We start from the raw sequence: 23212 nt of genomic DNA, 5'->3' as shown, positions 1-23212 counted from the left end.
CTTGGGCTTGAATTCTTTAGCATTAGCATTTGGCAGTCAGTTCTCTCATTCTGCATATTTGTTCTCTTGTACCTACAATTGATTTGCTAATCTGCATCTGTTTTTTTTTTTTTATCTTAATAAAAGGGGGGATTATATTAAGATCTGGATCAAACAGGTTTGTCTGTAAAATCAAGGGTGCTGGTCTCTGCAACCCACAGTCTCAAATCCCAGGGGATCAGAAGGAAAGCAGGGAGGGTTAGGCAGCATCTCTAAAAAAAGTAGTTTGCTCTATATGGCTTCCAAAAATTGAATGGTGATTACTTCCTGCTTTCTCCATGGAAGCAGATAACTTCTGCAGACAGTGGTTGATGGGTGTGTGAACCATATGGCTGGGATAAATGTTGGTAATAAGGGGTAGAGAGAGCAGTCTTTGAGGAATGTTTCCCTCATCCATACAGAACAGTTGAACCCAGAATGGATGAGCACAGCTCATGTAGGGAAGTCAAGCTCTGGTCTCTGTACAGGTCTCCTTATCAAGAACATACAGGGGGGGAAATGGGTCCTGGACAGTTGGTTTGGTCTGTTTGTGCAGGAGTTTCAGAGGAAGCCTAAAGGGATGAGCTCTTCACATATCCTCTGCAAAGATGATTCAGATACGTTTTGCTAGTGCTAAAATGAGGAAATAATGCTTTTACCTGGTAACATTTTCTGCAGTCCATGACCTGGAGCTGTAAGAGCAGGGATCTCTAACTCAAATGCCTGAGATGATTTTGAAAACTGAACAAACAAACCCTGAGTTTCACTGAGCCTTGGATTCCTAGATGTTGAGATGCTCAACAGGTTAATTGTTTTTTAAATGCTTCTGGCCACATGGAAGACAGGGTGATTTCTCACCTTGGTGTGTATAAAGAGGGGGAATCAACTTTCAGGTAGTACCACACCATGGTATGGGAAAAAGTGAACCCAAAACCTACATTCCTGAATTTCTACTGTGCTATCAGCCTTAGCCTGAGAGCACCTGTACAGCTGGAGCTTGTATTAGAAGAGATACTGTGCATTTTTAACTCTTGTGTGCCTATAATCTCTAAAACATGTGTCCAGAATAATGGATGTTGGGAAACTGTTAGCTCAGGTAATGAGTCGTTGAAGACTGCACTGTAAATCAGGAATAGGTTTAGAATCGGGTCTTGGGAAATCAGGATATGACTCCTGAATTCATTTCTGCCGTTACTTCTCTGGTGGAAGGACGTACTTTATGTGAGACACAGGTTTGGATTCATAATTTTAGAACTTATAATGAATAATCCTCTGTATCTCCAGAGTTACTGCATCTACAGAGGCTTACAAGCTGGGAGATGCAGAACTGGCAACAAACCTCTGCCAGGTGACTGCATCCAAATCAATGGAAACCTGGGGAACAAGTTCTTGGCCTGAATACCAACCTTTTGGGACTAAACCCCCATCTGTTAGGGAATCCTGCACAAACATCCTACATGGTGCTGGGGAAACTGCCCCATCCCCTTTATGAATGACCCCCAAACCTGCAGTCCTAAGATATATGATGATGTTGACATGCAGCACATAGAGTGCAACCTGCCTGCTGAGAAAACTGTTATTTAATATTGTATTGTTTGGGCAGGTGTGTGGGAGGCTGAGACAGGCACAACGGCCTCAGTTAAAACTGGACAAAATGACATTACATGAAGTCCATCTTCTCTGTTCTGATCCCCAGCAGCCTCCCTGAGACTGGGACAGGTTTGTAATGACCTAAGTGGAGCCAGGGCTCCATTTATAATGTAAATCTGGTGAACTGTAAAATGAAACAGTTTTCAAAATGCTTTCCTGGTGTGTGGTTAATATCTTGCTAACTTGAACTCTGAAGTATTGCACCAAACAACTGGTCCCTGCATGAAGCCTAACCAGGGAGGTTATCCCAAAGCACAGGAGCCCCCAGCCAGCCTCGCTGTCTGCTGTGCTGTTTGAGCTTAGTGTGGAAGTTGAGACACCAACGTGTCTTTATCACAGCTGCCTTCAACAAGCCCTGTGGATTCCACCTTCCCACAGGAGACAGGAGCTGCATGGGACTGTGGATCAGGGGCCATGGCGAGCAGGCAGTAAAACCTCAGGTTGTGCAGTTTTCCCACTTCTCATTGCAGACTCAGGAATGTGAGCTCTCTTTGGGAAAGAAATCAAGCATCTGCTGCAGATGCTGAGAAGCAGATGTGAGCGTGCTCTTTGCTTCCTCATCGTCCTTGCACTCCTTCTTATACCTGGTTTCTGATCTGAAACATGTTCAAATCTCTCCTCTTTCTCCTTGTTTGGCTGGTTTTACACCAGAAAACTGTCACAAGCTCCCTCAGATTTGTGGGTCTGTCGGCCAGTGGAGATGAGCAGTGGCAGAGCTGGGAGGCTGGTGCCAGGTTTGGAAATCAGGGCTGGGAGCCCAGAAGTGGCTGCAGTTACAAGGTCAAGTAAGCAGCATTATGTCCTCTACTCTTTGGAAATTTTTAGTAGGTACCCAAAAAAACCCCCAAAAAACGAAGTGAAGGCTATTGAAAATGTTTTGTAATAAAAATAAACTAGTTCTTAATTTTTAGTGATTAGAGGACAAAAAAATCTACGCTTTCCCTGGCTTGCTCACTTTATCAGAATGTTCCCACTAAATAAATTTTGTGGCTGTAACTCCCAGGATATCGGTGCTGTCGCTTTGCTGATGTCAATGACTCGCTGGGATGTGCGCAATTAAAATATGTACATTGATGCACAGGCACCAAAGCTATTAATCAGCAGAGGAGATACAGACAGTGAACTGAGAGCCCAAAGTGTGTTTATAACCAGCTCCCAGAGCTGGCACAGAGCAGGGTACCTGCATTTGTTCATTTTAAGGATATCAAAACGTTAGGCAGGAAAAGCTCCCGTTTGCTTCTGGGCATTCTGAGGCTGGATAAAAACAATGGAGTTTATTTTAAACTCCAGCTGGTAAAATGGCTCTTGATTACCAGGGTATCTTCTACCTAAAGAAATAAAAAGCATCATCATTTTCACCTCTCTGGAGTGTTTCCCACCCTGAGGAACACTGATATACCTCACACCCTAAATGTGTGCAGGCATCAGTGCAGAGGAAGAGCTTCCCAAATGTGTGTTTTGCTGGTCCTGCTCGGTAATGAGGATGCAGGTGTAAAACAGGTCACTAGTGTAACATCCTCTGGCCATCCTGCAGCCTGAAGCAAGGTTGTATGTGTGTCTCATGCCTGCTGACCAGCAGCAAAGCCCTTACCCTGCTGTGAGCAGCTGCATTCAGCCTCATGCTGCTCTTTGTGGGTACCCCAGTTTCAAATGGTAAAAGCCACTGAAAGCAGGGAATCAAAGTTTTTTTCCATTAGGGCATCTGGATCAATTTTCAAGATGGAAAGTTTTCAGGATGTGTAGAGTCTTTGAGTTTTCTTGACCACAGCAGTGGTCTCACAGCTGGGTCAGTTTTCAGAGTATCTCCTATTTTTCTCATAAAGGTTAATTGTGTTTTAAATGCTTCTGGCCACATGGAAGACATGGCAATTTCTGACCTTGGTGTGTATAAGGAAGGGGAATCAACTTTCAGGTAGTAAGTACCACACCATGGCATCTGCATAGGAGGCACGTACACTGGATTTATGTGTATCCACTGTCTCAGAGCAGGATCCGAGTGTGGCACCACTCCATGTAGAAAGGAAATCACAGCTTATAATATTCAACTGGTTACTATAACCCCCACCCACCCCAGGTTTAATATTGGAACTATTTTTCACGTTGAAACCGAAATAGTACAAAATATGGGCTTGCTGTAATTGTTGTTAGATTATGTGTCACCCTGATAAGATGTAACAAATATTTTCCTACACAGCAGGGCCTGTTTCCCTGCGAGTAATGGATGGAGAAACTTCTCATAGTGTGTAGGCAATCGGTCGTAAAAACTTCGCTGAGAAGATTAATGCATTAAGTGCAACCTTTGTGGAAAATAGGAGGAAAAGAATTAAAATAATAGTTTGTTCTTTCATGTTTAATATTAATAACCAAACTTATTCGGTGGGAACGTTCCTTGCTGCCATGTGCCTTCCTCCTTCAAGGGGCAGCTTTGTGTCAAGAGTATTTCTATTTTTCTAAAGATCTTTCAGCAGCAGCTATTGTATGTGGTGCAGTGATTCTTTCAACAGAACTATTTTTATCGGTAATATGAAAGACTTTTTTTCATGGGCAAAGCTTTGACACCAATAAGTCTGCTGGACGTCACTTAATAGGTTAGATAAACATTGGCTCACCATTTAGCGTGGAAGGATTTTCCCTTTCTATCACAGCTCTATGTCTTCCTTAGACACTTAATGGCCATCAGAGAGGTGGCACTGTGGGGCGAGGGCTCTGCAGAGCCCGGGCAGGGGCTTGTTTGCTGTACAAACATTAACATGTAGAATGGAAAAGCAAGGCCCTTCTAGATGGACCACACCAGTAGATAACAGCACCCCCTCCTGAGCACACCCTGCACCCAGTTCTGCTGTTGCCCGTTAGAAGGGTCCTTGCTCCTTTCTGGGATTGTTTGGGATCAGCTCTGCGGCAGAGCAGCGGCTGTGGTTGACTTGGCAGATGTAAGGATGATCTTACCTGATGATGTAATGATGTGGGTTTTTTAAATTGCTCAAGGTTTGGGAAAAAGGCTGATTTAGATTGATTGCTGCTGCTTTCCTCCCGGGTGTACTTTGAGATCTTGTTTTCTTCCTGAAGTACACTTCTGTACCCGCAGTCAGTCTCAAGTGACAGGGACCATCAGTCATGGAGTCTGCTATGAAACCGGGGTCAGATGGAACTGCTTATTTTCAGTGTGTGGCACACAGTTCACTTCTTCCCAGGTCTTTGCTTGTATCTGAGGTCTGGTAGGCTACCCAGCTCGAGTTTTACAGAGAATCACTTGTTTTACTACTTGTGAGAACAGATATTTCTCCCCAGTTTTACAGAGCTTGAATTTTTATAAAGAACACTTTGTAAGCAAAGAAACAATTGGTTTGGTAAAGGAGAAATGAGTTTCTGCCCTTTCCTGCTGATGGTAGGCAAGTGGGAACAGTAGTCTTAAGATTTCAGTATTCTGGGAGGCATCACTCTTCGCTGCCCCAGTAAGTTTTTTGCTGACAAGTGAACAGAGATGAATTTACCAGTAAAATGTCAATACCATCAAATGTTGATTGGGCCTTTCAGCTGCTCTGGCATTCAGAATTATTTAGGGCTTATTCAAACTTCTTTCTAAACTGATCAGTTAGATATTTCAGAAAACTCAAAGAGAAATGGTACTTATATTCTTAAACAACTACATTCATTATTGCCAAGAAAGACTGGCAAACTGCAACAGAAAAAAAGAAAGGTTCAATTCTGAGTATGCGGCAGCAGCTTAATTCACTGTTTCTCTTTCTATCCTGCTATATCACTAAACAGAATGTGCCATCCAGCTCCAGCAAAAAGAGAAAATTAGTCTGATGGTATAATTGCAGTCTTCATTCATTTGGAGTCAGCAAGAGAGAGGACTTCTAGGTTTGAAAGCAGGAATGCTCCTTGGCCAAAAATAGTCACAGATAAACCAAAAATCATTCATTAAATCTCCCTGTCACTATTGTTTAGTTGCAGATGTGGAGAAAGGGGTAGATAGATTATTTAAAGTACAAAAGCTAATTAGGGTTGGCTGACAGAGTACTGAATTTTACTTTGAAGAATGGGACAGGTTTTACATGACTGAGATGGTAGAATGTGATCAAAACATTATTAAATCCAAACCATTCAGCTTCCTTCCAGCTCTTTTTTTCTTTTCCCAGCAGTCTCCGCTGTCCAGTCTAGTTTTTGGAGCTGAAAAATCATTAGCAATTTCCACTAAAGCACTTCAGCACAAGAAATAGACAAGTCTCTAGAGCATAAAGGAGTGAGGACAGAGGTTTTTAGCAGCTGGACTCCTTCCCCAAAAGGATGATGACTGAGCCTACGCATGTTTTAGAAGTCAGAATTCTCTGATTTAACAATGAAGCTTTGTTACATTTGATACCTAGCAATTGAGCCATGTTTTTTATACAAACAGGCATACTATGGCTTTGTGATCATTTCAGCTTCTCTAACTACCACAAAGTCCTAGAAGAAAACCTCTTGGGAAAGCAAAGTGAATAAGACAGTTGGTTTTCACCTTTAAAAAACAGCAACAAAAAAGCCAATTGCCCATGTCTGCCTAATGTTAATACTGCTGAGATTCTCCCCGTGAGGAACCAATGACTTGCTGTGAAGGATTCATGGAAGGCTGAGTAGCTCTATGCTTGGTACTTTTAAGAAAGTGTCTCATTTAGAGACACAGATTAAAATTTTTGATAAGCCAGAAGTATTAATTGAAAATTTACCCCTTGCATTTGCAGATGCTAAAAATGATATGTAAAACTGGGCTCTTGTGACAAGTTATTATTTCTTCCCTTCCCACCCCACCGCAAGAACTGTGCTTATTTAATTAAGTGTACATAGAGTGTTATAAATCCCTAAAGGTTCTAATAAGGAATGTGAGGTTAGTCACTTTATAAAGCTTCTACGTTTTTCCCAATTCAACCATTGATGTGGTTACAGAGATTTGTATTTCTGTGTTAGAAAGATCTAAATCTTTAAATCATTTATCCTCAGAGTGCTGTGAAGCAATCAGGTATCCATGCTTTACAAAACAAGAAGCACAGTTTGTGAACATGAGACTACGGCAAACTCATACAAAGTCTGCGTAGAGCAGGATTTCATTTTCACTTTGAAACTTTTTCCTGATTCTAGGTGATCAAGGAAGTGGTGATAGTGGAAAAAACAGGTAATTGTGATGGAAAGCAATTTTTATTTAATCTGCTGTAAGAAAACACAAAGAAAGTGTAAGTTACTCTGGGGAAGAGGCTTTAAATAGGGCCAGGATAATTGCTATTATGTATTTCTCCATTCTCCAAGGAAATCTTCTGAAAATAAAACCCAAAACCTACAAAAAGTAAACACTTTTAGAAGGTCTCATTACTATTTTCTCCCTTTGTTGCAGATCCATTTAATTCATATTTAGCTTTGTTAATTCCAACTTATTTTGACTGTTTCTTTAGGCAGGTCAAGACCCAGAGCGAACATATGCACACTTCAAATATTCTTGACATTTTTATTATAAAGCACTTCAGACAAACTTTGATTCAAAAAAAAAGTTCTCATCTGTAAAAGGAAACTATTTTAAAACAACACTCATAAGGAAAATAGACTGTTCTTAAGTATCAACTTCAGTTAGAGCTCTTCAGTAATGAAATCTAAAGACAAAACCAAAGGGTCAAGAGCTATTAATTTCATATATACTCATAAAAGGGAGACTAAGATGTTACACACACATCATGGAGCATCTGATGGTTGATAACGAAATGGGAACACTTGATAGTTAATTCTGTCCTGACACAGCAGTCCAACATTTAAATATTTTTTCAGTCCCAAAAGAGACAAACCATTAACATTTCTCATTCAATAACTAAGCCAGCCCTGGTTAAGGCTTAAAGCCACTTCAAAGCATCTAACATGATAAGCTTTTCATTTCATGTACTTCTCCTGTTGATCAGCCAAGATTTTTGCTGAGGATTTAGCATCATAGAAAAGTTCATTTATTTCTTCAATATGCTCTTTCTCAATGCTGTCTTTCCCATTAATCTTGGCAAGGAGGTTAGCTGGGGTCAGCAACTGCACAGCGTACCTGTGATCAAACAGAGGCAGATGAGTAATCACAACTCAGTGCATCCCAGTGAACTGAAGCCATGTAGGGGTGGGACATTTGTCAGGAAATGCACAGCTCTATGAGCAGTATGAAAAGTCAGCAAGCCCTCCAGCACATACATTCCTTAAAGGAGGAAAGGTGAGGATTACCACTCTCTTATGTTAGCACTGTTCTTAACAGACCACATTATTGTAAGGGAGAGGTTTGTCTCACACGAGTGATTTATTCTACAGTGAGTGTTTTTAGACCCAGTCATGCTTAGGAAAAAACTGTGCCCAACTTACCTTAAGGTTGTCTTGGTACCAATATCCCCTAAGTGGTTTAAAGCCTCTTCACTGATATTAATTCCTTCTGTCTGAGCACGAAGTTTTGTGATCTGTTGGGAAGAATAAGTGAGGTACCAATTAACATGCTAAACTACTTAGCTTAGTATCTGGAAACCGTCACCTCAGAGATGAGACAGGCTATAAAACAAGATGATGTGAAGTTACTCTGGTGTAACTTACCACTAAACCAGAATTTATAGAATTTTAAGTCTTTGAACAGGCAAATATAATATTGAAAAAACTATAATCACAGAAGGCAGGTAAAGCTATACATCTGGACTGCTAACCCTTCATGGTAACTCTGCATGATTAGTAAAGTCTATCTACTGAAAAGAAGCAGAATATGAGAACTTACACAAGAAAATGGAAAATGTATGTGGGAATTAAGTAGCAGCTGGAGTCTTGTGGGGAGGCACCACAGTTAACTGAATTCTGCAGTGTATCACTGCTGCTGTACAGCAGAGCCCTCCAAAGAGCCCTACAGAAAGCTACACTCTTTCCTTAGCAGCTCACAACACACTTTTTATTCAATTGACAAGAAGATAGTAAAATAAATCAAAAAGTTACTTTCTGTGATTCACCTATTCCTGCAAGAAGAAAAAAAAAAATCACTACGAAGAATCTAATCTTTCAAGAACAGTCTCAGGCTTGTACCAGTTGGAAGATCTTTACAAAGTTGGAGAGGAAGATATCACCAATAAGCCTGAGCATATAAAGCTGTAACAAAAGTGGCACAAGTCTCTCGGTAGTCCGTATTACCAGCTGAGTGATAAGGGGCAGACTGGATAATGATGTTGTGTTGTAGTGCTGAGATAACTCTGGAACTGCAAGCCTCATATAATACAGGTATTTTTCACTTTGGCAGCTTTGTAAACAAGATATCAAGAAGCACTCGTTTAAATTAAAGCCATAAAAATGCGCTCAGGAAGCCAGGGCAGGGAAGAGAGGGGCATGGGATGGAAGGAAGTTTGTGCTAAGATATTAATACTGAATATTGCCAATGCTGCTGCAAATTGCAATTTCAGACTGAAGATTTTTTACTTTTAGATCACCTGAACATCACCTTCCCTTCATTCAAGCATTGTTGCTTTGTTCTTCTGCTAGAAACATCTTGAATGCCACATCTTTAACAACCTTTTTAAAATAACTTTTTATCTAGCAACCTGGCAGAACCTTACAGAAAGATTGGGGCCCAAGCCACTAACCCAGGAGCTTGCTTATATATGCATTTACTGGAATAGGAAAATAACTATTTATCAGGTAAAATACATTAGGAACAAAATGTCTCAGTTATAACCTCTAATATCTAACAGCAGACACAGATGCAAAATGTCTGATTACATTTGACTAGAATATGCATAAAAATTTATTTTTTTCCCTATTCTGGTTGCACTAAGGTAACTGTGGGTCTTCCTCTCGGAGCAGAGCTACGCAATGGGATTTCTACTTTATCAACACAAAAAGACACATTTTGAACTGGTTATGAACAAACTTTCAGTACATCCATGAACAGATTCTGCGCAGATAAAGAAATCAATTGAGAAAGGCCAAGGCAAAGAGTCTTACACAGAAATATCAGTGGCAGAAATTTCTTCCTAACACAAAAGAAAAATGGGAGCAAAAATAGAGAACTAAATTCATGGACATCTTATTTTTAAACACCCCCACAACTGTATTTAGTTAGAAACCAAAGTTAAGTGTAATAGCTCCTCCTCTTTTCCCATGAGAAATCGTCATTCAAAAGCCTTAATTTAAGGCAAGATGAGATTATCTGACTATGGGAACATGATTTATGGGACATAATGTCTGGACTCTATTTTTAGCTTTAGGAAATGCTACTGTAAACACTTCCTTTTCTTCACCCCTGGGGACGGTGGAAATCACAGGACTTACACAGCTCTTTAAAAATCAGCAGCTCAGAAACAAGCTCTTCAGCAGTTTTATTTCTGCACAGTAATACAGCACTAACGACACAGAATTCACTTACAGTACAGGGAAGTCCAGACAGTCTTTAGTATCCCAGACTGAGTAAAAGTCACACTTTAAAATTTGTTTTGTATACAGACCAAACCTAATTGTATTGTTAAATCATTGGGCTGCTTCTACTGCAATCTACACCACGATGCCTTAAAGTGTCCTTCTAGGTATAAAAAAATCATCCTGAGAACAGCTCACAACAGCATCTGTGAAAAGCTCCTCAAACCAAATGAAATGAAGCTTTGCCTCTACATTTATGTTCGATAAATGCCTCGGCTTCACCTTGGCACTTATCCAGCAGCAGGAGACTATTATCTTGTGACAAGGCTCTCCTCCATTGACAGTATCTCTTAAATAATACAAAGAATTGACATGGTAAACCCTAATGTCTTCTGCATTGTGTCACTTCAGAGCATTGAGAGGCTAATGAGGGGGGATCTTTGACACAATGCATCATAATGGCACCAAGCATTATAATCGATACACAATACATTGTGATGGCCCCACAGGAAAAGTTCCAGGCATTTGGAAGCATATCTCTGCAACACTTGCTGTGCTTACATTTCCAAACTTGACTAGGAGCATGAAAACCCTCCCAGTTTCAGGAGACAGCCCCAGTAGGTTAAAGCTACAGTACAGGGAATAGAGGCAAAAACGCAGTTCATGAAGTTGCACTTCTCAATCCCTCTCATCTCTCTTGTGAGGGAAAAGCCTGAGAACTGAGGCTGAAGGTCCCAAGATGCAACACTTCATCTCATACCAACTGAAAAAGCACTACCTGCTGGAACCTGCCAAGTATGGAAAGCACATTTGTGCAAGAGGTAACTTCAGCTAAAAATTCATGCCATTTCATTCAAGTGAGGTGTCTCAGCTCTAGAAATGCTTAGCAACTCCTCAGTGGGAATCAGACAGAGAAGATGCCCAGTTTTAAGGACCTCACTGTAATGGTTCCTAAAGCAGCAGGCACTTAGGAAGTGGAAAGCTTTCTGGCACAAGCCCTGGTGACCACAAACAACTCTATAGTAACAGAATGGGTAGAAACTGAGCAGAACTCTGGGGATTTGTTACAAGTTCTTTAAAATGCTGCATGTACCTGCTTCATTTCTTGGGGTGTATACAGCATGGTTCGGATAATCATCACTCTATCCAGCAGGTCCAATGGTATTCCATGAGGAGACACGATATCCTCTGTGCCCCTAAAGGAGAAACCAAACAGAGAGAGGTCAGATACTATTCTGAGTTCAGTAAACTGACTTGACTAGAATCAGTAAAAAGTGACTACACATCTACCAGTTTACAACTGTTGTGTGTCTGTGTGAGACACACACACTCCCTGGACAGGGACAGGAACATTTCAGTCTGAAGTTCATACTGGATAGCCCAAGGGAAACAAATACTATTTCTGGAGCTCTTACACATGCCACTTATATGCAGTTAGAGGTGCTTTCCTTCATGCTTTCCTATATCACAATATCTAATGTTCCAAGTTGTCTTCCAGCAAGGAACAAATCATTCTTAGTTGTTTAGCAGTATCAGAAATTATATACACTATTGTCTATTTGAGAACATCCTCTCTAACTGAGCAAGCCATTACTCTGTTCCAGTGAATACTTCAGTGTTTTACATCCCGTGCCTGCAGTTGAGCAAACTGAGAAGTGGAGGTCTGTGTGTGAAGGAGAGAGCAGGATCTAAATCCCCATCACTTCATTTGTTTGAGTACAACACCCAACAGCAAAGCCTGCAGACACAGGTACTCTTGGTTTTCCAAGAGCACCACAATTTGCTGTGAAGTCAAGAGTGAAAGACAGCCAGATTTAATGAGAATTACAGAGATTGCAGTAAAAACAGTAAAGTGCTGCTAAAGAACTACATTTCTAAAGTTCCGTGCTAGAATTTAGGCATCAGTTCTCCTTTAGGCCCTGGTCCTCCTCTATTAGATACCAGTATTATAAGGAAAACTTCCTTTCTTAAATCAGTTTCTTCATAAGAAGTTCTGCAGTGAATCCATGCTGACAGACCTCTACTTCCTCTACTTTTACAAGTAAAGTAGTACTTTTACAAGTACTTTTTTTTACGCCTTTGCAAAGAGAATGCTGCAATGTCCACCTTAAACATTTTTGAAGGGCTTATCACCTTTACTTCTAAGCAATGCAAACAGAGAAAGATTAATACCAGATGAGCCACTATGAGGGAAAGGAAAAGCTGGTTACACAGCTGAATTAAATTAATTTAAAGAGTAGCAATCATAGCTAATGACAGCTTGTTTAGATATAATTAGACCTAGACCACAAATTAGCAATAGAACTTACAGAAGACTCTGAAAGGGGAGAGCACTTTTACTGAACATGTAAAGAATGCATTGTGTGGGTGCAAAATATCAAAGTGGAAGCACGGAGTGGAGATGAAAAACAAGGTAGTTGGTGAGATTGAAGAAACACAAAAAGCCAGACCAATATAGCAGAAAAAGGGACAGGCTGATCTGCAACATGCTTTAACAGGAAGAACAAGAAGCTGAAGTCTGATGCAACTAGGATAGCAAACAGCAAAATAATCCAGAAGCAGCAGGAAACTAAAATAGTAGAAGTTTGTAGCTCTGGTGCTTTTGATGTCTCTAATGTGCAGGCAACAGATATATTGAGGTATACAATGAGAATGGTACAAATCTGTCACAGATCACCCAAGATGTAAGACAATGCAGAACCTGTTAGAGAAGGAGATGTGTTAGTGAAAATAAAAGGAGGCATTCCATTCTGCTTTAACTCAGCCTGGCATTAAATGCTTGTTCCATCATGAAGCTCACTAGCAGTTTTTGAGCACTGATGGAGCTTGCAGCCCATGAAGGGGATTATCACAGGTGTCAGTGTCACAGACAAAAGCCTTCAGAGATTGTTACTCGACTGACACAGCGAATTCCAAGGCTTATGAACCAATGCAAACTGGAAAATTCAAGTGTAGACATCATACCTGATGATGCAGTTTCCTCTGTTCGAAGCAAAGATGACAATGGGGGAAATAGAAGATTCCAATGCTCGGTGCAGGTACGTGAAACATTCAATATCCAGCATGTGAACCTCATCCACAAAGAGCACACCTGGGACCAGCTCTGCAATGCCTTGATCAATGTATTTGTTCACCACCTTATTTATCTCTCCTCGAAGTTTGTCTGAGAAAAAAAAGAAACTGTTAGTTGTTTTGTTAGTGAACTATAGGTCAGTAGGTCAGACTTAAAGCAAGGAAAATTCTCCCTGAATATTTTCATAGTTTGGTATTTTACTGCCACAAAGAAAATCTCTGTGACACTAAAATTCTGTGGCATTTAGCACTCTTATTGGGGAGACATCTGTGCAATAAAATATTTCTAAACTGAACTTCTCTCACTTAACTGGGGTGGTCTGTCTTCTCACAAGGCTTGTGAAAAATTGACTGTTGTGGATTTGGGGAGTTTGGTAGAGGTGGAGGAGTCAGTCAAACCTCAGTTTAAAACCTACTGAAGTTTCCAAGCGTGGCTGAAAAGAATGTCACTGAAAGAATGAAATCCTGCTACTGTATCTCAGCAAAGAAGTTGCATTTAACCAAAAAAGAAAAACAAAACAGCTATAGACGTTTCTATGAACATATGGATCTCAAAACTATGCAAGATCTTACACTGATAAATCTGATATTAGGATAAGCAAAGCAATCTCTGGGACAGACAAAATACTTTGAAAGACTACCATTCAATTAGGTACTGAAACAGATTTTGACCTAAATTTAGACAGTTACTTAGTGAAACATCATTTCTTTCAAGGGAAAAGGAGAACAGATCTCTGTAGATACTGTTTCCTCCAATGATCTGTAGGTAGGAAGAGCAGCTGTGCACATGGAGCATCAAGTCTGTAGAGAGCTGCTACCCAGGGGCCATTTCTCTACTCCACTGAAATTCAGGATGGTTGCTTCACATAAAAATACACCCTAACAACATTTTTTATATTTTGTGTATTACTGCTGTTCAGTTTGGCTCTTTGTTGAGTGTGAACTCACACTCTGTGGCAGGAATGTTATGAGAAGTGGGATGGCAATGGCATTCTGACCTCTCTCCCCAGGATATGGGAGCAGAGCATGGTATGTATTTTACCACTACGTGCATGAACCAACAACTCGCTGTACTGTCTCCAGCTATTGCAATTCTAGCAGCTGTATCACTGCTTTTTGAAATCTCAATGTTTATGAATCAGATGCTGCAGCAGTAACATGATTTTTAATCCTTTCCTAACTGGCAAACACCATGCAGGATTCATACCGGTAATTTCAGTTTTCTTAGGCTTCATCAACTGTCCCATCATAGAAAGGATGTCTTGCCCTCCCTAGGAAACAAAAGTTACAGATCAGCCATGAGGTCATGTAGTGAGCACATAACTTGAGAATATCATAATTCAGGAATTGGTTAAAGTTGTTTCCTACAGCTACCTTGATATAACAACAGACTTTGATAATCTGTCAAAGTTTATGATTTCTGCACGGAATGGGGCACAGTGGTGGAGGGAAGGAGAGCTAGGTCTAGATTGTACATTTAACTGTGAAGGTAACAGATCCCAAATACCTGTGTGGAAGTTCTGCTATGGCTCTAAGACTGTTCTCTGTAGTGCTAGGAAAGGTATTCTGGCAAATATTCCATGATCAGGTATACAAACACTAATGTAGCAACTGTCTCTTTAACAGGTAACCTGCTGCAGCATCACCTCCCTGAGGAAAGGTAGACTGGCCTTAAAGGTGTAGCAACTCCTGCTTTTCCTTTAGTGGAATCTTTGAGGGTGAGTTAGGACAGCTCAACTTTCTACATCTCCATTATTCTTGTAACCACTGCATTTATATCAAATAATTTTTCTGCAAGGACTTCATCTGGGAAGTCAGATACCTGAGGTCGAGCATTGGCCACATCCAAGTCATGGAGGGTGACATCCTGAATAATTTCCTTTTTCTTGTGCACATCACCTTTTGGCAAGGGAACATACTCTTCAGCTTCAAGGTCAAATTCTGTAGCATAGATATCACACCTGCCTTGCCTCTGAGGAAAAGCAAAGGAGAGAAAACCAGGTAGAGAACTAATTTCAGTGCCCAAACCTTGAGTGACACAAATTTGATAAAGGGCTTAGTTCACAATTCCAATTCTGACAAGCCTCATCTGACAATTCGGACGTCCCACTCCCTGCTTAGCAACAGGCATACCCTATCTACTGATCAAAGCTCAAAAACTCTGTTGAAAAACACCTGATATTTTCAGTGGCAAGAATATTCCACTCCTCTCTCCCCTTCTTTTAACCGTATGCAATTCTTGCTAAAGGACAAATCCAGCAGATTAACTAGAGATTGGGAGAACTGTTCAAGACTCTTTTGTAGGTGGGTGATTTATTATATGATACAAAATATTATGCTCATCCATTAAACAGCAAGTATCACTGTAGACTACTTTCTAAATCAGATATGAAAAGAATGCTAACTAATGCAGTATTCCCTTCTACATGTATATATCTTGTGGAGAAAATACCAGAGCGATAAAAGAAAGATTAAATACGCTGCACGTGTCAGCCTGAAAATGACTAAAGTTGCTTGGTTTTTATCCCTCTTCCCCTAAAGATGTCTTGATCTTACAGAGAAGAAAACTCATCCAGACAGCATCAGTGATAGCTTCCTTGCCAGATGACCTTAATTGTGAACCAGATCACCACGTTCTTTCAGTGCAAAAAGACTTTTCTCCCCAGATAAGGAAAGCAATGGGCTCTTTTTAAAATTTCCATGTAACCACTTCATGTCAGTTAAGGTTAATAAATCAGAGAGCCTTCTGAAAAAGGCAGAGAAAGGTCTGCAAGAAACATACACCTGCATAAAAGTCCAGAACTTTTCTCTTACCTTGACGGCTCCACTGTTTGCTTCGATATAAATAACATCACCAGTTTCCACTCGCTCCTTCTGCAAGCTTTCAAAGATGCTTGGGTCCAGCTGGAGGCAAGAAAACAGCACAGTTGGTCAGAACAGTTCCATATTGTTATGGAAATTAAGGTAAAGAAATTTAGTCTGAAGCTCACTCCCATCAAACAAAATTAAACTGCAGCTCATCCCAACAATACCTCTAGGATTTTATAAAGCTGTAACACTTGGAGTGGGGACAGAGAATAAATCTGAAGGACGCACAGAACTTACTGTCTTACCAAAAGACTCTGCTATCTGAAGGAAGTGACAGTGCCAGAAACATAATGATACCAGTTACTATTACAAAATATACCTTTGTGTAAAGTGACAATATATTTATACTTAGGAAGCAGCACTTCTCTGGCTTTCTAACAAAACTTTTATAAAAAATCTGGCTATAGCACTGAATTATGTTACTTGATTTCTTGAGTCCTTACCCTCTGTAAAGCTGCGTGAGGGAGAGTGGGTGTGGAATATATTAGATGCTTTTGTTTCTCTAGGTACATGTTTATTCACTTTTGCTCTTCATTTTGCTTTCAAAGTGAACAAATGCAAGATGATACTTAACAACAGAGACAGCTTTCAGTTTTCTCCCAGTCTGACAGGGAAATGGAATGGACACTTGTACAAGGAAACAAAGGGAAAGTGGGCCTGAGCTGGCAGCACACCAGCTCAATTCTCAGTTCTCTTATCAAATATTCACTAGAGCACATCTCTCCATGTAAAAAGAAGGGATGTGACAAAAAGAACAATTTATTCTGAAACAGGCAAGATTTCCAAAAACCATCCTCAAAAATTTGGTTGAGAATTAGGAAAACAAAACCAAACAAGAGCTTTCTCCTATGCTTATTATCATGAACATGAATTTATAGCCAGGGGCCGAGTGAGGGTATCACAGACTGAGAAAAGGTTCAGATTCCCAACTCAGCCCATTTTTTATGGTACTAGAGATCTACAAAACTAGAGATCTCTTCCTGCTTAAACTCACCTTTAAATTGTTGAAGACATACAGTGTGTGCTGCTGAACAGAAAAATAACGGGCTGCTAACCAAGCAATGGGTTTATCCAAAATTTCAATTAGTAGGAGACAAGACTAATATCTAAATATCCTACACAAAGTAGATAAACATGTACAGTCAGGATAAAGTTGTCTAGCAAAAGAAAAGAGCCTCCTGACTTCCCCACTCTGTAGAGATGGGGATCAAGAGCTTGAAATAGAAATAAGAAGTGCTAAAAATAGAAGATGTAAACCTGAAATAAACTTAATTTTTGAGACTCTACCACACATACCTTCAACTGTTTGGTTCCCTTTGCAGTTTTGAGTCCTATAATTACATGGCTGATGGTTTTGCCATACCCTCCCATAGGATTTTCAGTCTCACATGGAGTTAGTTCTGTGACTTCTCCTTCATAAACCTCCTTGGTCTCTTTAATCCTCAACCCTGCAAGAGATTGTTTAAAATAGTTTCAGTACACAAACCAATGGCCATATACACTCAGGAGTCTGCTGCTTTACTATCAACAAAATGTAACATATTGTTAGGCTGCACCAATTTCATGGTAATATTTTACTTCTAAAGGTAGAAAGATAAAATATTGTTCTCTTCTTCAATATTAAGTGAGAATATTCATCCTGTGTTATCAGAATGAAAGCTTATTCTGACCAGCAAAGAAGTTTATTAAACTCTTAGAAATTGTTTTCTTCTGTTCATTATTATTAGCTCCTGAAGCAAATGTCAGGTCTCTCTCCCTTTTCCCTATCCTGAAGAGGGGATTTGCTTGATTTGTAACCCTATGCTAAAGCCAGAGACACAGATCATCTTCTGAAAAGTAGTGACATTAATATAACTGCAAGTTTTACACAATTTTGTACCATTAGATAAAACCCTGCAAAGTTAACAAAAAGACAGAAGAAAAAGGTAACTTCATAAAAAGGTTTATTTTAGCAACTGAGTTAAAAATAACAAAAATTAGTTGACATGTATTGTGTTAGAACACCATAAAATTATGAAATAGTTAATGTATCATTTAAAGTATTTTTCAAGTTAATAGCAAAAGGTGAGCTAGATAAAATTTAGCAGAAATTGCTATAATGAAAATTTAAAACTATTTCAAAATAGCTGACAGTGACATCCTTACTTTGTTATTTTTCAGACAGCCAAGTAATCATCATTGTATCCGAGTATCTTCTAATCACAACTATTGTAATTAGCTGTTATTTTAAACTGATGAACAATACAGAGCTGAAGAGTTTTACAGTTAGACTGTTCCAGAGAAAAACCACTATCTTCACCACCACCACTACAATTACGTATATGTTCTAACTACACAGAAGTTCAAAGAACCCACATCTGAAGAGACTCTATAAAGTATTTTATGAGACACACATGCCATACCAAAAATAATGAATGGACTGTAACAAGATATAAGGAAGTCATCCTGCCCAGTCTGAGGCTATCAGGACTTTATAAAACTTTCCTTGTTCCGTAACTTTTCCTTTTGCTTTGAAATAGATCAGACACTTCACCGATAATCCTGAGCTGCTGATAGGGGCTATAAAGAACTGACATATACGAGTCTGTCTCCCTCTACTGGGCCCAAATTCAGAGCAGTATTTGAAATGCAAAACCTAAGTTAACTGTGGATAACGTGACAATTTCTTGGTAAGAAATGTTTGCTTTCTCTGATTTAGGATTACATATAAAGTTGTACATAAAGTTAATTTCAGTAATTTTTAAAATTGTTTTTCAGGTATGCTGAAACATCAGACAAAAACCTGATGAACCTCTGAGTTATAAAACAGACCTAGACAAGGCTGCATCACGTAAGTTCATATGTAAGGAATGTGAAGCAATATGGGAATCTATATAATGTAACTGGTGGTGCCACAAAAACTGGACATTCACAGGTTTGCTTGTCCTTTTTGCTTTGCTTTTAAATTTTTAGGACAAGCTCTATTCTGCTTTGAAAAACTGGAAGCCTGTTTGTGTTTGGAGTATGTTTTGTATGTTGCTAAAGCACATCTTCCAGTTTCATTTCATCTGAAAAGAATCCAGTCCATATGATCAGTCTGTTCCATGACACAAGCCAAAGCCGAGTCAGTGAGGACAACTCAGGGATTTGCTTCTGAAGCCTGCCTTTAAGCCAGATTAATGTGCTCGTAGAGAGGTGTCTGTAGAAAATATTTACAGATGTTGAACAAAGGTAAGTGATGCTTTGAACTTGCTAAATATCCTTTGCCTTCAAATCAATCTGCATGTATTGACTAAGAACTTCATTCTCAAAAGACATCTTAAACAGGGACATCTACTACTCCCAAATCAGACACGAGCCCAAGGCAGCAATTGTGGGCTACTTCATGTTTTGGTTCAACAGCACTCCATGGAGTTAAACAGTGCTTGTTTGATTCACTGGCAGTTACAGCTTGGAGACACAAGGAGCAGTTTTGCCATTTAAGTGGCTATTCCAGCAGTTATTTTTTACTGCACCTGAGCTCTAACATTAGCTGCTCTCATCATCCTCACCCGCTGCTAATGAGCTCTAGACTGGATTAATCTCTGCCTCAGGTTAACTTTCTTTTAACCCACACAACAATTCCATGTTCTCATTTCCCACTCTGACCTTTTATATTTCTCACACATTATAAACCCTCAACTATATCCCAAACACTACGTGACCATGAGACTAGGTCAAGTCTTTTATTAAATAACTCTCAACAATAAAAATTCTGTAAACTCAGAGTCACTCCTGCTTCCTTCTACATTGATGGGTCCAAACCAGTCAGACTCTGTAGTTTCCAAGAAAAAAACCAAACCAACCATTGAGTAAAAAAATTGATGTTAACATCTCTGGTAATTTTTAAAAATTGAGGTGGCTAAACTCCCTGAAAGCAGAATGCATTATATCAGCAGTAAATGATGTATACAGAACCTGCTAAGGAAACATACAAACAAAACACAAAAAGCCCCTTAAATTAATACTTTATGTACTGATGAGCTGGAGCTACTCTTGCACCCACTCACAGGTGACACTGCACTGTGTGTACAAAATCATTTTTTTAAAAAAGTGAACCCTTGTAAATTATTTCTTTACCAAGCAGGAAAGCTAAAACCTACATGAGATTAAAACCCAACTGGAACATATTACATTATGAGAAATGCTGGTTACTAGTCCTTTGAAATACTTCAGAGATTTTTTTTTTAATACAGATAAAAATATTCAATAAAGGTTGTGTTATGAAAATGTGACATGGAATTCAACAGAAAGGAATTAAAGAAGTTCCATCTTTCATTAACACTAATATTTGTTTAGAAGTGTCTCTGTTGACATTCAGGGAATGCAGGGAACTAACAATGTAGCTGGCTGTTAAACCTCAGAGGGTTAAAATACTGCTATCTCTAGAAATGACAACATGGATGGCATAAGTTTCATCTGCTGGTTCAGGTTTCCAAACCTCTGACAGGGAACTTCATCACATCAAGGAAATTTTGCAGACTTCTGAGTCTCTGGCTTCCCTCCCCCAGGCCCTGCCAGATTCATGGTAACTCAAAGACCAGAGACTACTGACAGTTGCTTTCTTCTAAAAGTCAGTGGAATACTTTTGTTTCACTGGAGAGCTGAGTGTCTTCTTCACCTTCCTGCTGCCAAATACCCAGACAAAGTCCAAGAGGAAACATGGTACAGAGGCAGGAAAATCAACTGTTAATATGTTCAGGACTAAAATCAGCTGGGCTGTCTTAAACCAATCCTCACACAGAAAAGGGCCACATTTATCTGCATTTATCAGCTGGCAGCAGTGATCGTATGAGATTTTAGATTGTCACTGAGGGTGTGTCACAAATTAAACCAATTCACATCAGACTTGTAAACACACTCCAGAACTGAGGAAGACACTGAGTGAAAGGGTTTATTTTGCAGATATGGAACTTTCTTTGTGCTTGCTGGAACAGTAAGTCAGGTTAATGCTGCCATTTGGGAGCCCCTGATTAAGACCGTTTGTTTAGCAGGGTGAACTCACTACAGGAAAAAAGGAGAGAGCATTTCTCTGTCTACAAGTATTTCTGCTAACATAAGAAACTAAAAATCATTTTTCTTTCAGCTTTATTCAGAGTCACAGGCAGAACCAGGAGGTGAATGTGGAATACGAGAGGAGAATTTGGGGAAGCAGAATAAACCATAATACAGTAATTAAATTATGGTTTACAAACAGAAAACCTGACTGCACTGAGTGTGGAAGAGATTCACTAAATTAAGATCAGCGATGAAGAAAATAGGTATAAAATAATCTGAGAACACCATGACCACTGAAAAGCTTTTGCTTTTCAGATGACTGGAAAAAAGCAAATACGTATCATGCAAATACTTAATTCTTCTGTTTTCCTGAAACTTACCAATTGCACGCCGGAAGTTTTCCATCAGAACTTCTGTTTTCTTGATCTCAGTGGAATAGACCTCACTTCCAACCATAGGACAAAAGGGAACTTTGCTTCCCAGTTCCTGAGCAATGGCTAAAGCCAAAGCAGTCTTTGAAAGAAAAACAAAAAAACAAACCCCAAAACTCACACATTAATTTCGATGAGAACTGACAAAGGGTTCTTTCTGCAGTTAACTTTTCTCATCATATCACCTTTCATATATCAACTATCAATTTAATGTTAAGACTATTCTGTCTGACATGTATTTCTCACATATAACAACCCTCCCCCAAAACACATGACTTCAGCCAAAGACTCACAGAACCCTTAAAGACACAATACTGTGCATTCCAATTTGACATCTGATACAAATGGAAAAAGCCTTAAATAGCAAGAGGAACAAAATAAAGAATGCAAAAACTACTCAGGTTTTAACACAAAATTAACTTCTAAGACTTTTTCTTAGAGCCCATGTTATCCATGTGTTTGGTAACCTGAAGAGGTGGTTTCACATTAACAATGCTGAACACACCACTAGGTACTGCCAATGTTGATGACACGGCAAAAATCAAAATATAAAGCAGGAAATCACATCAATACAATGATGAAAAAAAATCCAGTACACTAAAATTTTATGTAACTACTACCCTAAAGTGGTTTTCACAACAAATGAAAATAAAATAGATTTGTGAATACTTTATTTCATACCAAAAAAGAAAAATAATACCTTGCCAGTTCCAGGAGGTCCTGCCAACAGTACAGCTCTGCCAGCCATTTTCTTGCTTTTGATCAGCTCCACTATGACCCCACATGCCTATAAGTTAAATAAGTATTCACACTATTAACACAAGTTATAACATCTATACACAAGCTTTAATATCTTTTGCTCCAACATTACTAGAACTGTTTAGTGTGTTTTGCGATCCCACTACAAATAAGGAAGATCTCGATTTCATGCACACCGAAAGAGATTCAAGACCAGAAAAACCTACTTCCTACAGTCGGTTTACGTGACACAAACGTTAAAAATCACAAACAAAACTCAACCCGGGAGTCCCGATCCGTTGCCCCTCCCGCCGTCCCACGCACACGGAGAGGTTTGAAAGCAGAGCAGGAAATCAATGCTCGGCTGCCTGAGACGCCGATCGGCTACAGATCCTCTTCCAAAGCCAGGCTGAACGGGGCTCGAAGCAACCTGGTCAAGTGAAGGTGTCCCTGCCCACAGCAGGGGGTGGAACTGGATGATCCTCAAGCTCCCCTTCCAACACAAACTATTCTACGATTTTACGATGATTCCACGATACAGCACCCGCCGGGGGCCGGGCCCGCGCTGGGGCAGCTCCAATCCCCGCTTGCAGCAAATCTCCTGACTTTTGGCCGGTTTCGCTGCCTTTGACACCCCAATTTCTACTCTTCACCCTCGGGGGATTGCACGGAAGCGAGAGCGGCACACGGACAGCCCCGACAGCCCCCATCGCACCTCACACGGCAGCAGCGACTCGCAGGAGCCCGGGCAGGGCTTCCCCTCACGGCCGGGACCCGTCAGACCCCCCCCGGCCCAGCCCCGCGCTCACCTCCCGCGCGTTCTCCTGCCCGACCAGCCCGGCCCCCGCCGGCTTGGCGGCGCCGCTCTCGTCCAGCCCCAGCCCCTTGACATGGCTGTGGGCGGCGATGCGCTGTGTTTTGGAGGTGCTCTTCACCTCCTCGATCTTCATGGCGGGGCTGGGCCGGGACGGGCCGCCGCGCGCTCCTCGCACGCGGACCGCGCGTTACCAGGGCTCCGGCGCGCGCCCGCCGGGCCCCGTCCC

At 40.3% G+C, this 23212-nt stretch overlaps 1 protein-coding gene across 1 annotated transcript; it reads right to left on the bottom strand.

Annotated features, from left to right (window-relative positions):
- Nucleotides 1-7127: 7127 nt before the first annotated feature.
- Nucleotides 7128-23212, bottom strand: RUVBL1 (RuvB like AAA ATPase 1). The gene is made up of 11 exons (XM_027640517.1): nt 22979-23212; nt 22132-22218; nt 21381-21513; nt 17281-17432; nt 15931-16020; nt 14939-15088; nt 14324-14387; nt 13009-13207; nt 11138-11240; nt 8026-8117; nt 7128-7720 (listed from the first exon to the last, which is right to left on the bottom strand). The coding sequence occupies exons 1-11, from the start codon at nt 23117-23119 to the stop codon at nt 7561-7563; spliced, it is 1371 nt and encodes a 456-aa protein (XP_027496318.1). The 5' UTR covers nt 23120-23212; the 3' UTR covers nt 7128-7560.

Source organism: Corapipo altera, unplaced genomic scaffold, assembly GCF_003945725.1.
Source record: "Corapipo altera isolate COAL_440 unplaced genomic scaffold, ASM394572v1 55, whole genome shotgun sequence".
Lineage (NCBI taxonomy): Eukaryota > Metazoa > Chordata > Aves > Passeriformes > Pipridae > Corapipo > Corapipo altera.
Note: the sequence above shows the minus strand (reverse complement) of the source record. Positions and strands in the feature narration are given on the sequence as shown.

What these genes read in the sequence shown, in the direction of transcription:
- RUVBL1 (XM_027640517.1), bottom strand. Translation starts at nt 23,119, where the DNA reads ATGAAGATCGAGGAGGTGAAGAGCACCTCCAAAACACAGCGCATCGCC. An exon ending in CACCCCAAGAAATGAAGCAG is followed by an intron (nt 8,118 to 11,137) that starts GTACATGCAGCA and finishes TCTTCCCAACAG; the next exon opens with ATCACAAAACTTCGTGCTCA. An exon ending in GGTACCAAGACAACCTTAAG is followed by an intron (nt 7,721 to 8,025) that starts GTAAGTTGGGCA and finishes GTTTGATCACAG; the next exon opens with GTACGCTGTGCAGTTGCTGA.